Source organism: Scyliorhinus torazame, chromosome 12 (assembly GCF_047496885.1).
Source record: "Scyliorhinus torazame isolate Kashiwa2021f chromosome 12, sScyTor2.1, whole genome shotgun sequence".
Lineage (NCBI taxonomy): Eukaryota > Metazoa > Chordata > Chondrichthyes > Carcharhiniformes > Scyliorhinidae > Scyliorhinus > Scyliorhinus torazame.
This window is the reverse complement of record NC_092718.1, coordinates 77,547,279-77,562,285: the sequence shown is the minus strand read 5'-3', so window position 1 is coordinate 77,562,285 and position 15,007 is coordinate 77,547,279. Positions and strand designations below refer to the sequence as shown.

The 15,007-nt window shown below is 49.4% G+C and overlaps 1 protein-coding gene across 1 annotated transcript in view; it reads right to left on the bottom strand.

The window, feature by feature from the left end:
- The window catches only part of LOC140386498 (uncharacterized), a 40,454-nt gene extending 25,728 nt beyond the window's left edge, over positions 1 to 14,726 (bottom strand). The window contains exon 1 of the mRNA XM_072468888.1: positions 14,596 to 14,726. Within this exon, the coding sequence (XP_072324989.1) occupies positions 14,596 to 14,667 (72 nt within the window). The 5' untranslated portion in view covers positions 14,668 to 14,726. The remainder of the gene's footprint in view (positions 1 to 14,595) is intronic.
- Between the last annotated feature and the right edge of the window lie 281 nt (positions 14,727 to 15,007).

The window sequence follows — 15,007 nt, the reverse complement described above, 5'->3', positions numbered from 1 at the left end:
TTAGAGATATTAGTTAATGTAATGTAGAAATAAGCCACTTTGATTCTGGCAGGTAGAGACAAAGGGATTTGAGACCGCATGGAAAAAGCAGGAAGAGGTGTGTCTATGAGAGTGATGCTGCATTGATAGGGGCCGGAGAAAGGGATTGGAAGTGAGTCAATCAGAATAGATCAAACAAGTCAGGAGGGACATAGGATGACCTATGGGCGTCGAGTATGTGAAACTTGATGCCATTTGAATGTATGAGTACTGATCTCTTTGCCTGGGGACTTCACTTAGTTCCCGGGACTGCAGACAGCAACATGTTGTCTGTATCACTGTGGACTAGGTAGCTTGCAAGCTGAATAAAATAACTTCTTTTTACTTGCAAATCCATCTCGACTTTTATTGAGGCCAGACTGACGGAGAAAGAAATTTGGGAATCAACATTTGGTGCCGAAAACCGGGATTTCTCAGGGCGATCCTGATCCAACTGCGAAATCAGAATTAGACTGATTATGAACAGGAGGATGGGGAACAAAAGGCCCTCAATGTAGAACTGGAAAACGACCGCGCATTGATTGTTCCCCTCTTCTTATCGTCTGATTAGTCTGGTCACTCGCGGTTGGCACAGAAAGACCGCCTCGACGAAATCACAGGTCAGTCTGGGGATTAGCAATTTAATTGATGGGATTTCATATTGTTGTTTCGGCTTGGGTTAGGGTTTTGGGTTGATGTGACATCTCAAATGATGATTCAATTCCAAGTATAAGGGTTCAGAGGCTGATGGGACTTCAGTAATGAAGGTTCAGTCTATTATATGGGTTTAGGGGCTGATGGGACTTCAGTAATGAAGGTTCAGTCTATTATATGGGTTCAGGGGCTGATGGGACTTCAGTACTGAAGGTTCAGTCCAGTATAACTGTTTTTAAATCTGAAGATGGTTCAACTCTATGTGTGAGTGTTTTAAATATATAGTTGATTAAGCTAAAATTGTCTCCTTGGACTGTATTGGCGAAAAACGCAGTTCCGAGGACTAGTTGAGATTGTGGGGAATGCTGCATATTGGTTGAAGCAGAAGTCTCTCAAAGGGTTAACAGCAGCAGGCAAAGTTAAAGACAGACAGTGCTTCTCACTCAGGCCTTGAGATAACAGCACCAGTCGCTAGTGTAATCGGATACCTTTCCTTTGAGTTAGTGAACACCAGCAAAGTTACGTTTTGAATTAATTAAAGGAAACCAGTGGGTTTCTCCACCTCTTTGATAAAAGTTATTATTTTCGAAAGCAATTGATTGAAATTGCCAGAATCTTAAGTTTTACTTACTTGAAATAAGGTTTATCTCATTTTATCTGGAGATTAATAGAAACTTAAAGAAGATCATGGACACCATTTTAAAAAGTGTCAATCTGGAGATGATAGTTGATTTTGCTAATACTTATGTGTATGTAAAAGAAAAAAAACTTGTTAAAAGAAAAATTGTTAAGATAAAGAAATAATTAAGTTGTAAATGTTATACAAGTTTGTGTTAAGCAAATTGTAAATTTAGTTCTGAGTTGAGATCAGAGCTAAGCTTGCAAGTTGCAGTAATTCAATTTGAATTTTCAAACATTTTAAAGTTTTTTTTAAAAAGCGCAAGTAGAGGAAAGGCGCGGGTCAAACAAGAGATGAGCTACGTAGTTCAATGGCTGGCCTTGAATTGACAGAAAAAGAAAAATTCAATAATTTGGAAAAGTAAGCATATCACCTAAGTCTCTCCAAACTAAGCAGAAACCACAAGACTCGGGAACAAAGGAAGCTGAAACAACTTCTTTTGAAGAGAAAGAACTCCCCCTAGTGACAGGGAGAGACGTTGAAGTCTTGGAACAACCAGGGGAAATAGCTAGAGTGCCCCCTGGTGACATTCGAAGACAGTTACCGATTAGGAAGATGCGAAAGCCCGACCCAGTGACTGCGGGAGCGAACCCCACGATAGACGTTTACTTCCCATGGACACCCAGTAAGATGATGGCTATTATGTCTACAATCCCAGATAGAAAAAATCTCCTGCTGCCTTCATGGATTCCTTGAGAACTACCATCTCAATTTATCAAGCTGATTCAAGGGAACTCTGGGCCCTAGTCCAGCAGATTTTAACCCCAGCAGAGTACCGCAATTATCTTAACCACCTGAATTATGCTAGTCATGCCGCACTCCAGCAGGCCTATGCGTTAGACGACGATAGAAGGACACAGATCTTGAATGCGTTGAATAGCACATTTCAAAGGCCCATAAATCTTTCTGTTATCTTAGACCTAAAACCTAAGAAGACTGAAGAGCCAGAGGAATTTCTGGAGCGTTTTAATGAAATCTACCGGGGGCAGTCAGGCGATTTGCTGTATCAAAATGGTCAGAATTCCCCTCAATACTGTGCTATGTTAATGCATTGCCTACCACCTTCTGTGGTTACTGCTGTGAAATGTAATAACATGAATTGGACAGAGAACGACCCTTCCCAGATGGCAAGGGCAGTCAGATTTTACTGGAAGGAGGGTGTAGGCCAAGAAGGAGGCTCAGTTACAAAGGTTAAGACTGAGTATGTAATGAAAAAGGATGATCTGCGACCCCAACAAGCGGCAGAAATGGTCGTTTACCAGCAGGAGCCCCAATATAGTGACTTTGGGTGGGTGGATCAGCGAAGAGGAGGATACCAAACCCACCCAAAGGGACCCTCACCCCCTTTTTATGGCCCACCGCACGAATCAATAGCTCTACAACCGCAGCCCCCTCTGAGGGGCCATTGGTCTACTGGAAGAAGAGGACGGGGCAGCCATGTCTTCTGTGCAATCAACACTTAAATTACCATTATCCGACCACACGCAGCAATTGTCAGGGTTCCAAGGACAGGTGTGTGAGTATCCTATTTCTGAACCTGTGACAGTCACTTACGAGAATAAGTCTGCAGATCATCAGTTTGTAGTGACTACTGGATTGGACTGTAACTTGTTGGCCCGAGATTTACTGTGTATCTTCCAGCTACAGCTAGAATGCGGAGATGAGGGGGTAACGGTTACATCATGGAGGATGAGACAACAGTGCTATATTTCTATCACCCCCCAGTGGTGGACATTAGACGTTGAACAGTCACTGCATCACGTTACCCTGGCCTGTGACAGAACTGGACGAAACAGGGAGTTGGAGGACAAATACCGGCCATTACTTGAGACCGAATGTCCAGTCAAGGTTACAGCCACAGTCACGGGAAAAGAAGGTACAGCCGATTTTGTTACAATATCACCACATTTATGGCCACAGTCAGCTTCGGTAAGCCCTCATATTACACGTCAGGTCCATGACCAGTACCATGCCAGGGATATGGGGCGAATGGTCAGGAGGGCAGTGGATCATTCGGATCCAACAGACTACGCACTTCAAGTCATGCCGGACGGCACTACCATAAAATATTTTGAGGTCCCTGAAACGATTAACACTCGACTGCAGCATCACAGGGGACATGATGTGTTGGAATATGTCAATCCACAGGTCTGGGCGGAATACCCATCACAAGTGGGAAAGACAAATGTTACACCTATTAAGGTGATGATTAAGGATCATGTAAAGCTACCTTCCATTCGACAATACCCCCTGAAATCTCAAGCTGCTCCATCAATAGATAAATTAATTCAAGAGCTGTTGAAACAGGGTATTTTGGTCGCTTGCCAATCAGAATGTAACACCCCCATACTTGCTGTGCCTAAACCAGCCAAACCAGACCAGTACCGATTAGTACAGACCAGTACCGATTAGTACAGGATTTACGTTCAATCAATGCCATCGCATAGCCATTACATGCTCTCACCCTCCAACAGGATATTACGGTGTATAGCTCCCACTCGGTCATCGCACTACTGAGGCAACTGCAGACTCAGCATCTTACCGCAGCTCGTCAGAATAGGTATGAGATATACCTTTTGAACAATCCACGTCTGACATTTAAATACTGTACCACTATCAATCCAGCCTGTTTTCTTAGTGGTCCCCCTGTCCATGAAGACGCACCTGGCCACGACTGTTTAGCCTTGATTCAGGAAACTACCACAATAAGGGGCGATTTGAGTGACATTTCGTCAGAACAACCTGACATGATTATGTGTGGTCAAATATCCCACCGGTGTTTAGTTAATGACCTACTGCAGGCCCTCCTTATGCCCGCGCATATTTCCATTATTAAATGCGCTGCCCACACGAATGGTACAACCCCAGTTGACGTTGGTAATGAACGAGCAGATTGTGCAGCGCGAACAGCCGCGCAAATTCAGCAAGTGATGGTGCCTAAGATGTTAAGTCAGACTAAACGATCTACTATAAATATGTCTGCTTCTGACAAGTCAATGCCAACCATCCAAGACGTCATAAGGTTACAGGAGGACGCTCCTGAGAGTGCTAAACAAATGTGGAAACGGTTAGGTTGTACATATGATTCTGTTTCCTCTTTATGGACCACGCCTGCACATCAGACTTGTATGTCTGATGTGCTGGCTTTATGGGTCATTGAATGTGTACACTTTGCAACTCATTGTGGGGCTCGAGGGACGAGTGATTTGTTGCTGGACACTTGGTGGCACCCTAAAATGCAGGGGTTGGCCCAGAGTATCAGTAATCGGTGTTTGATTTGTCAGCAATATAACACCGGAAAAGGTATCCCTTGTGGGAAGGGGCAAACCCCGTTGCCCAGTGGGCCCTTTGAGACGCTCCAAATGGATTACATTGAGTTGGAAAGGTGTCAATGTTATAAATATGTTTTGGTCATTGTGGATGTGTTCAGCAGATGGGTTGAGGCGTATCCGACTATCGATAATAAAGCTGCTACTGTGGTTAAAGTCTTGATGAGGGAAATCATTCCCCAGTACGGTATACCAGCTCAGTTAAGTTCTGATAATGGGCCTCATTTTATTGGACAAATTAACAAGGAGTTTTGCTCCCAGTTGGGCATACGCCAGCAGTTACACTGTGCTTACAGACCGCAGGCGGCCGGGTTGGTTGAGAGACACAATCAGACCCTCAAAACTAAATTGGCTAAATTAAGAGCAGACACGGGACTGACATGGCTTAAGTTGCTCCCCGTTGCCCTCTTCCAGCTGCGGGTTACACCTGCGGGACCGGACCGGCTCTCTCCCGCCGAGATTCTTTATGGCAGGCCTCTTAGAACTCCCTGGAGCCTGCAGATTCCCAGACTGGTTCAGTTTCATCAGATGACTGAAGAAATGACCACCTATGTTCTAGCCCTCACGCAAGTGCTCAAGGAACTCCATGGCCAGGTCCGTGCGGCTCACCAGCCATTGCCCCCAGTACCTAGCTCACTTTCAGTCCAGCCCAGTAGTTATGTCATGGTCAAAAATTGGACTAGGAAGGGGTCGGAGCCGCGATGGGACGGGCCCTTCCAAGTTCTCCTTACCACCCCCACAGCAGTTAAAGTGGAGGGGCGAAGTGCTTGGGTCCGCCTACATCACTGTAAATTGAGTCCATCTCCACTACTGTAAAAGGTCGGATACTAACCTGCCTCCCTTCTCCAGTGCTATTTTACAGGTGTGGAGCATGATGGAGTGGCTACGCATCGTCTGTCTGATATTTGGCCTCACTTCGCTTGGTGTGTTATTGGCGATGGACATGGAAAAGGGGAATATTATGTATCTGTGTAGCCCCAACCAATCTACAAGGTTACATCACCTCTGCAAAGGTGATGTTCTTCGCTGCCCCCATATACGAGGACATGGTATCGACTCATGGAAGGTCATCAAAGTTAAGGAGAATGCAGGAGTCATGAAGCAGTTGCACCGGTCCCGGCGATGGGAAGGGAACATTATATGGACATTGCCTTGTTTTCGGAATACATGTAAATTCGATTTTGGATGTGTTAAGAGTGGTACAATAAAGGTAAAATCAGGCTGTCAGAAGAGTGTAGGAAGAGGCTATGAGAAAGAGAGAGGGACTAGAGAGAGGACGGGGCGTATGAGAAGGGAAGTACAGCTAGAACGTAGGTTACCGGGGGATACACTTAAGTTAATTAAAGGCCAAACTGAGGAAAACCCGGGTAGTATGAATCTCTTCTACCAGATTTACCACCGCTTGTATGGCCAGGGACGGGTTGTCTGCTACCCAAACCCCGCAGCGGTGTCTAGGTTATTTTCTGTTTCACCGCTTTGGGGCACTCCCCAAACGGTGGTTCATTGTCAGCATTCCGAATCACTGCCCGATCAGGTCACTCTTCCTTACGATCCGGGTTCAGCATTACCGGCTATTTGCCTTCCCCTTCCTCGGGATAATTCCCATTCACAGTACGATAGGCTGCGATGGTGGAGGGCGTACATACCTAGCCACTTCACTCCCAATAGGGATTCCCGGTCGTACGAGAATTGCTTCAGCAGTGAAGGATACGGCTGTTTGCTGGTAGAGGTGGACACAAATATAACATGTCTGTTTCCCACCTGTACGGACAGGAGGTGCCATATCACCCAGGCGTCTGGCCAATGCGTTTGTTACAACACCACTTGCGTTCCATTGAACGCCGGCCTCCAGCTCCTCTGTGGCTGGGCGAATGTCTCTCATATCACTGTTGGGACTAGGGCTTTCCGCATTGCTGGGCGGCCCGAATGGGCATTTCAAAGTTGGATAAACTGGGCTACTGGGAGGTCCTTACGCAACCGATATGCTGATTGTGATGCTAGCCTGCACACGGAACAAGGATACTACTTTTTATTTAATGGTACAGTGACCAACGTTTTGTCACCCCCATTTCCCCGCCGAATTGCTATAGGGACTCTAGTCCCTACCACAGTCCCCTGCCCTTCGGCGTGGAACCTGCATAATCAGTTAGCACGCCGGGCAGTCTCTGCTGAATTTTGCAAGAACTGGAAAAAACCTCAGGTTCTTGCACCCAACCGGGGCCACTCAGCCGGGTGGGGCATTCTGAGCGTATTGACACTGGGAGGTGTGGGGGGTTCCTTGGCTGTCAGTGATCGGAATTATTTTATTTGCGGCCTTACCATCTTGGGAAATGAAACCTTGGGAGCCCTCGGGGCAATAACCAAGGAGTTGTCTCAGCTACGGTTGTTTGCAATGCAGAACCGGTATGCTCTTGGCTATCTTCTGTCCCGTGAGGGTGGGGTAAGCGCCATAGTACAGGGCAAGTGTATCATGGGAGTTCAGGACTTGACCGCTAACATCACTAAATTTATGGATCGCATACGGGATCACTTGGACGGGATGCAGGATCCTGGCTCTTGGAGTAACTGGGGATTTGGAGGATGGAAGGACTGGTTGATAAATATGGCCATGTATCTAGTGGTAGCCATCGGCTGCATCTTTGTGGGCCTGGCTATCCTTAAATGTGTGATGGGTAGAATGCGGGGTGCACTGGATCAGATCACCGCCCCAATCACCGCAAAAAAATTTTTAACTGTTAAAATCCATGAGGGTGAGGCAGATGAAGGGGGGCTAAGACAGGAATTGGAAATGCAGCGACGGATCTTTTTTGATGAGGAACCGTAGCTATGGATTGGATAGTTCGGTTATCATGGAATGATAAAAGGAGGGAATGATGAATGTGATATAAAATAGTTACTTTAGAGATATTAGTTAATGTAATGTAGAAATAAGCCACTTTGATTCTGGCAGGTAGAGACAAAGGGATTTGAGACCGCATGGAAAAAGCAGGAAGAGGTGTGTCTATGAGAGTGATGCTGCATTGATAGGGGCCGGAGAAAGGGATTGGAAGTGAGCCAATCAGAATAGATCAAACAAGTCAGGAGGGACATAGGATGACCTATGGGTGTCGAGTATGTGAAACTTGATGCCATTTGAATGTATGAGTACTGATCTCTTTGTCTGGGGACTTCACTTAGTTCCCGGGACTGCAGACAGCAACATGTTGTCTGTATCACTGTGGACTAGGTAGCTTGCAAGCTGAATAAAATAACTTCTTTTTACTTGCAAATCCATCTCGACTTTTATTGAGGCCAGACTGACGGAGAAAGAAATTTGGGAATCAACACACATTCAATACCCCGTTCGGTCACTACTGCTACAACCGGATGCCTTTTGGCATCATCTCTGCCTCAGAGGTATTTCACTGCATCATGGAACAGATGATGGAGGGTATCGAGGGGATGCGCGTGTATGTTGATGATGTCATAATCTGGTCCACAACTCCTCAAGAACACTTCGATCGCCTCAAGCAGGTATTCCACAGAATCCATGAGCATGGCCTCCAACTCAACAGAGCCAAGTGCTCGTTTGGTCAATCAGAAATAAAATTCCTTGGTGACCACATCTCGCAGCAAGGCGTGCGGCCAGATGCTGACAAGGTCTTGGTGATCAACGCCATGAAGACCCCAGAGGACAAGAAGGCGGTCCTCCGCTTTCTAGGGATGGTCAACTTCCTCGGGAAGTTCATTCCCAACATGGCGGCACACACTACAGCCCTCCGCCATCTCGTCAAAAAGTCAATGGAATTCCAGTGGCTGCCCGCTCATGAGAACGAATGGCGTGAGCTGAGGGCAAAACTCACCACAGCCCCGGTTCTGGCGTTCTTCGACCCTACCAAAGAGACCAAAATATCCACTGACGCGAGCCAGGACGGTATTGGGGCGGTGCTCCTCCAACGGGAAGACTCCTCCTCATGGGCCCCAGTTGCGTATGCCTCCAGAGTCATGACGCCCACTGAGCAACGGTACGCTCAGATCGAGAAGGAATGCCTGGGCCTCCTAACGGGAATTGACAAATTTCACGACTATGTGTATGGCCTCCCAAAATTCATGGTTGAGACGGACCACAGGCCACTAGTCCACATAATCCAGAAGGCTTTGAATGACATGACGCCTCGGTTACAACGAATCCTTCTCAAGCTACGCCGCTATGACTTTGAACTTGTCTACACGCCAGGCAAAGAACTCATTGTTGCAGATGCCCTTCCCAGGTCTATCACCACACCGTGTGAACAAACTGACTTTGTCTGCCAAATCGATGCGAAGGTGCAATTGTGTGCCTCCAACCTTCCGGCCACTGATGAGAGGGTCATCCAAATTCGTGAAGATACGGCCAAGGATCCTCTGCTACAGCGTGTGATGCAGCACCTCACGAATGGCTGGCAGAAGGGACAGTGTCCCCAGTTTTACAACGTCAAGGACGACCTGACGGTGGTGGACGGCATCCTCATGAAGCTCGATAGGATTGTGATTCCGCAGAGCATGCGAGCTATGGTGCTCGGCCAACTCCATGAGGGTCACCCGGGGGTCGAGAAATGTCGACGCAGAGCTCGAGAGGCAGTCTATTGGCCGGGCATCAGCCAGGACGTTGCCAACATGGTCCTCAGCTGCCCCACATGTCAGAAATTTCAGCCAGCTCAACCCAAAGAAACTCTGCAGCAACATGAGATAGTGACCTCCCCATGGTCCAAAGTCGGTGCGACCTCACGTCGAAAGCGATGATTAAAGCATGCAAAGAAACGTTTGCCAGGCATGGGATACCGCTCACGGTGATGAGTGACAACTCCATGAGTGTTTTTACAGCCTGGAATGGTCTGATTTTGCCCGCCTATACAACTTTCATCATGTAACCTCCAGCCCCCACTACCTGCAGTCAAATGGGAAGGCCGAAAAAGGGGTCCATATCGTCAAGAGATTACTCTGCAAGGCTGCAGACTCAGGCTCCGACTTCAACCTGGCGCTGCTGGCATACAGAGCATCCCCGCTGTCCACTGGGTTGTTTCCCGCGCAGACGCTCATAACCACGGTTCCAGCCATCCATGTTCCAGACCTTGACCATCTCACAGTCATACAAAAGATGCAGCAGTCTCGGGCCCAACAGAAATCAGCATACGACGCTCATGCCACGGATCTCCCCGAGCTGGTCCCAACTGATCGTGTTCGTGTGCAGTTGCCTGACGGCGGCTGGTCCGCCACAGCTGTGGTGGTCCAGCAAGTGGCCCCGAGATCGTTCCTCGTCCGCATGACTGATGGCTCCTTCCTACGATGCAACAGACGGGCGCTGCGCAGATTTCCACGCCCGCCACCTAACCATGATGTCCCGTCTCACACAATGCTTCCTCCGGACGTGCCCTACCACGAGGCCACCGATCTACCAGCAATCCTGCCAACCTCTGCGACCACCGCATTGGCGGCGGTCCCGCCTATCCAAGTGCAGGCGGCCCCTGATCCACCCTTGAGGCGGTCAACCAGAATTCGGCGCCCACCGCAGAGACTAAACTTATAGACTGAAATTTTGCACAACTGTGTTACCTTTTCATTTTGACCTCTGTAAATATCGTTGTTACCGTTTCATCTGCCCTATATCTGCCCACTAGCGACACCTTCCTGTGTACATAAGGTCATTTTAGCACATTCTGTATATAGTCACGCACATATACACATCCACACGCACATGCACCTTAATATTTATTATCTCAACACACACAATACAGAACAAAAAAAGCGGGGGGGGGGGGGGGGGAGATGTCATAATATACATCTATGTGTACAATGGAGTGCAGACAGGCAGTGATTGACACACAGGATGACCAGTAAGCACACAGAACAGAGCAGCCAATCAGCAGACAGGACACGACCACTATAAAGCCAGAGGGCACCAGTTTTCCCGCTCTCTCTCGGGACCCAGCCTCTGAGACAGTCAGAGCTCGTGAGCTAGCCAGTGCCTACACCATGTGGTAGCTAAGTTAGTCTGGTCAGGCTAGTGTCAGGTCTCCAGTCAAGTCAGCATAGTGTCAACCCACAGTTGAACATGTATAATAGTTTAGATGTTGAATAAAATCGTGTTGCATTTTATCAAGTGTTGGAGGTCTGTCTCTCGCTACACTGCATCAAGTGCAGTTCACCTTGACCCAGCCTACCCACACACATCATCTACAACCCTCCCTATCTCTATAACCTCCACCAGCCAATACAACCCACCATATCTCTGTTACCTGCACCAGCCCCGACAACCCTCCCTGTCTCTGTAACCTCCTCCAGAGCCTACAACCGTCCCTTTCCGTAACCTCCTCCAGCCCCTACAACTCTCCCTATCTCTGTGACCTCCTCCAGCTCCTACAACCGTCCTTATCTCTATAACCTCTTCCAGCCTCTACAGCCCTCCCGATCTCGGTAACCTCCTCCAGTCCCTACACCCCTCCTGATCTCTGAAACCTCCTCCAGCCGCTACAAACATCCCTATCTCTGTAACCTCCACCTGCCTCTACCATCCTCCCTATCTCTGTAATCTCCTCCAGCCCCTACAACCCTCCCTATCTATGTAACGTCCATCAGCCATTACAACCCTCCCCGGCTCTGTGACCTCCTCCAGCTCCTACAACCGTCCTTATCTCTGTAACCTCCTCCAGTCCCTACAACTCCATATCTCTGAAACCTCCTCCAGCCCCTACAACCCTCCATATCTGGCTGCCTGTGGCTCTGAGCTCTGGAATTTTCAAACTGTTATTTACTCTGGGTCTGCGGGCCTTGCTGATCAAACCAACATCTAACACCCATCCTAATTTCCTGAGTGTCTCGCTCGGCCATTCCAGGGGCACAGGTAAGAGTCAACCACATTGCTGTGGGTCTGGAGTCATATGTGGGCCAGACCGGGTAAAGACGGCAGATTTCCTTCCCTAACGGACATTAGTGAATCAGGTGGGCTTTCACGGCAATTGACAATGGTTTCATGGTCATCATTACTGAGACTAGTTTTATATTCCAGATTTTATTAATTGGGTTTTAATTCCACCAGTTGTCCTGGTGAGATTTGAAACTCTGTCCCCAGAGCATCAACCTCTGGATTATTAGTCCAGTGACATCCGTCTGTTTTTCTCAATCTCTCTCTTTTTGTACCTCTGTTTCTCACACTCCCTCGCCCTGTCCTTCACCCTCTCTCTCTTCGCCCCCATTTTTCTCTCTCTGTCTCTCTCCCTCTCTTAGCACAGTGGTTAGCACTGTGACTTCACAGCACCAGGGTCCCAGGTTCGATTCCCGGCTTGGGTCACTGTCTGTGCGGAGTCTGAACATTCTCCCCGTGTGTGCGTGGGTTTCCTCCGGGTGCTCCGGTTTCCTCCCTCAAGTCCCGAAAGACGTGCTTGTTGGGTGAATTAGACATTCTGAATTCTCTTTGACAAAAATTGAGCTTTGACAAAGAGACATCTGGACTCGAAACATTAGCTCTTTTCTCTCTTTTCACAGTAACTTCATTTGAAGCCTACTTGTGACAATAAGCGAGTTTCATTTCATTTCCCTCCAGATGCTGCCATACCTGCTGAGACTTTCCAGCATTTTCTCTTTTGTTTCAGATTCCAGCATCCGCAGTAATTTGCTTTTATTCTGAATTCTCCCTCTGTGTATCCGAACAGGCGCTGGGGTGTGGCGACTAAGGGCTTTTCACAGTAACCTCATTGCAGTGTTAATTTAAGTTTCTGACTCTAATAAAGATTAGTATAATAATAGATTATTATTATCTCCCTGTACTTCACCCTCACTCTCTCTATCTCGCTCTCACGTATTTCTCTCTCTCTCTGCCTCTTCCTCCCTTGTCTCTCCTTTTCTCTCACCCTGGGTGAAATTCTCCCCCAACGGCGCGATGGCCGCCGACTGGCGCCAAAAACGGCGCCAATCAGACGGGCATCGCGCCGGCCCAAATGTGCGGAATGCTCCGCATCTTTGGGAGCCGAGCCCCAACATTGAGGGGCTAGGCCGGAGGGATTTCCGCCCCGCCAGCTGTCGGAAATGGCATTTGTTGCCCCGCCAGCTGGTGGAAATGGCGTTTGTTGCCCCGCCAGCTGGAGCGGAAAGGCGGCGCGGGAGCGTCAGCGGCCGCCGACAGTTTCCCGCGCATGCGCAGTGGGGAGACTCTCTTCCGCCTCCGCCATGGTGGAGGCCGTGGCGGAGGCGGAAGGGAAAGAGTGCCCCCACGGCACAGGCCCGCCCGCGGATCGGTGGGCCCCGATCGCGGGCCAGGCCACCGTGGGGGCACCCCCCGGGGTCAGATCGCCCCGCGCACCCCCAGGACTCCGGAGCCCGCCCGCGCCGCCTTGGCCCGCCGGTAAGGTAGGTGGTTTAATCTACGCTGGTGGGACAGGCATTTTAGCGGCGGGACTTCGGCCCATCCGGGCCGGAGAATCGCGGGGGTGGGGTCCGCCAACCGGCGTGGTGCGATTCCCGCCCCCGCCGAATATCCAGTGCCGGAGAATTCGGCAATCGGCAGCGGCGGGATTCACGCCAGCCCCCGGCGATTCTCCGACCCGGCGGGGGGTTGGAGAACCTAGCCCTTTGTCCCTGATATCGCCCTATGTATCTCATGGGTCAGATTTTTTTCCCATTCGATCATTAATAATGGAATAAATAGCAAAATCATTAATATCCTGTCAAAATTCATCACCAGGTCCTTTCGCTCTGCTCTCCAGCTTTTCCTTAATTCCCGATCTCCCCTTAAAACTACCCCTCTCTGGCATCTCCCAGTTCTGTCTGTTCGCTCGACCCGTAAAACTTTAACGTTCCATCCAATTAATCCCCACTTCCCGCCACCCCCCCCTCCCCACCAGCTCTTTCCCCAATATTCCAGCAAATTTCTCCAATCCCTCCCATTTTGAAAGTTTCCCAGTGGAATTCTCCGTCGGTGGGATCCTCTGGTCTGCTGGGAGCGCACCCACGGCTGCAGGTTTGCCAATGGCACGGGGTGGCCCCATTGGCCGGCCGCGGGAACGGAGAATCCCGCTGCTGACGGGGGCGCACAGCTCCGGAAAACACGGCTGACGGACTCGAGAATCCTTCCCTCTATCGAATCTGCTTCCTCCGCCCTTTCAGGCAGCACCTTCCAGATCACAACCACTCGCTGTGTGTGAAATAAAAATTCTCCTCACCTCCCCCCCTCTGGTTCTTTTCCCGATTCTCTTCAATCTGTGTCCCCTCTGGTTCCCGAGCCTCCTCCCACTGGGAATCACTTAAACACTGTCTCAGACTCTACTACCCCCCCCCCCCCCAACCCCCCCCCCCCCAACCCCCCCCCCCCCCCCAAAACCCCCTCGTGATTTCAAACGTTTCTTCTCTGTTCCGAGGAGAACGATCCCAGCTTCTCCCAATCTCTCCACTTGACCTAAAGCCCCTCCCCCGCTCCGTATACGTTCCAGTAAATCTCCTCCTTAACCTTCTCTGCTCCTGAGAAGAAGCAGTTAGGAAGGCAAATGGGACACTTGCTTTAATTAGCCGAAGCGTTGAATATAAGAACAGGGAGGTTATGATGCAGCTGAATAAGATGTTGGTTAGGCCACAGCTGGAGTACTGTGCACTGTTCTGGTCGCCTCACTATAGGAAGAAAGTGATTGCACTGGCGAGGGTGAAGAGGAGATTCACCTGGGTGTTGCCTGGCTGGAGTGTTTTAGCTATGTATGGAAACTGGATAGGCTGGGGTTGTTTTCCTTGGAGCAGAGAAGGCTGAACACGTGAAAGGCCAGAGCATACAAGGCTGCGGGCCAAGTGCTAGAAAATGGGATCAGAATAAATAGATGGGCATTGACCGGTGCGGACGCGATGGGCTGAAGGGTCTTTCTGTACTGTAAAACTCTGAGTCTACGACCCAGGTGTTTTGGGATTGCTTCCACCTACCTGGACGTGTGGTCGTGAGGCGGCGGAAGGTTCTGGAACAGGGTGCCACCTCCCTGGTGGGGATTTGTCCATTTTCAGGACTGGGGAAGCCTTTGTATCGGTGTGAGGTGGGGAGCTGCCTCGGGCTTCGCTGCCTTCGCTGCTATGAGCTCCCGTGTAGGTCCTGTGATTGGGCAGGAAGTCATCAAGCGGCTGTTGTTCTCAAAACGTCATTGGGTTTGGTTTCCTCTCTCGCTCTGGCACGTCCTGCCTGGCAGGCAAGAAAAATAAATCACATTGCGGGGGGTGGCACCTGGACCAGCTTTATACCCAAAACCCTCGCTTGCTGCAAAGAATGAGGGAATTCGAGACCTTGCTCAGCCCGGTTCAATTTTGTGACGTTGAGGGCAGTGAGCACCATGTCCGGTTCTGG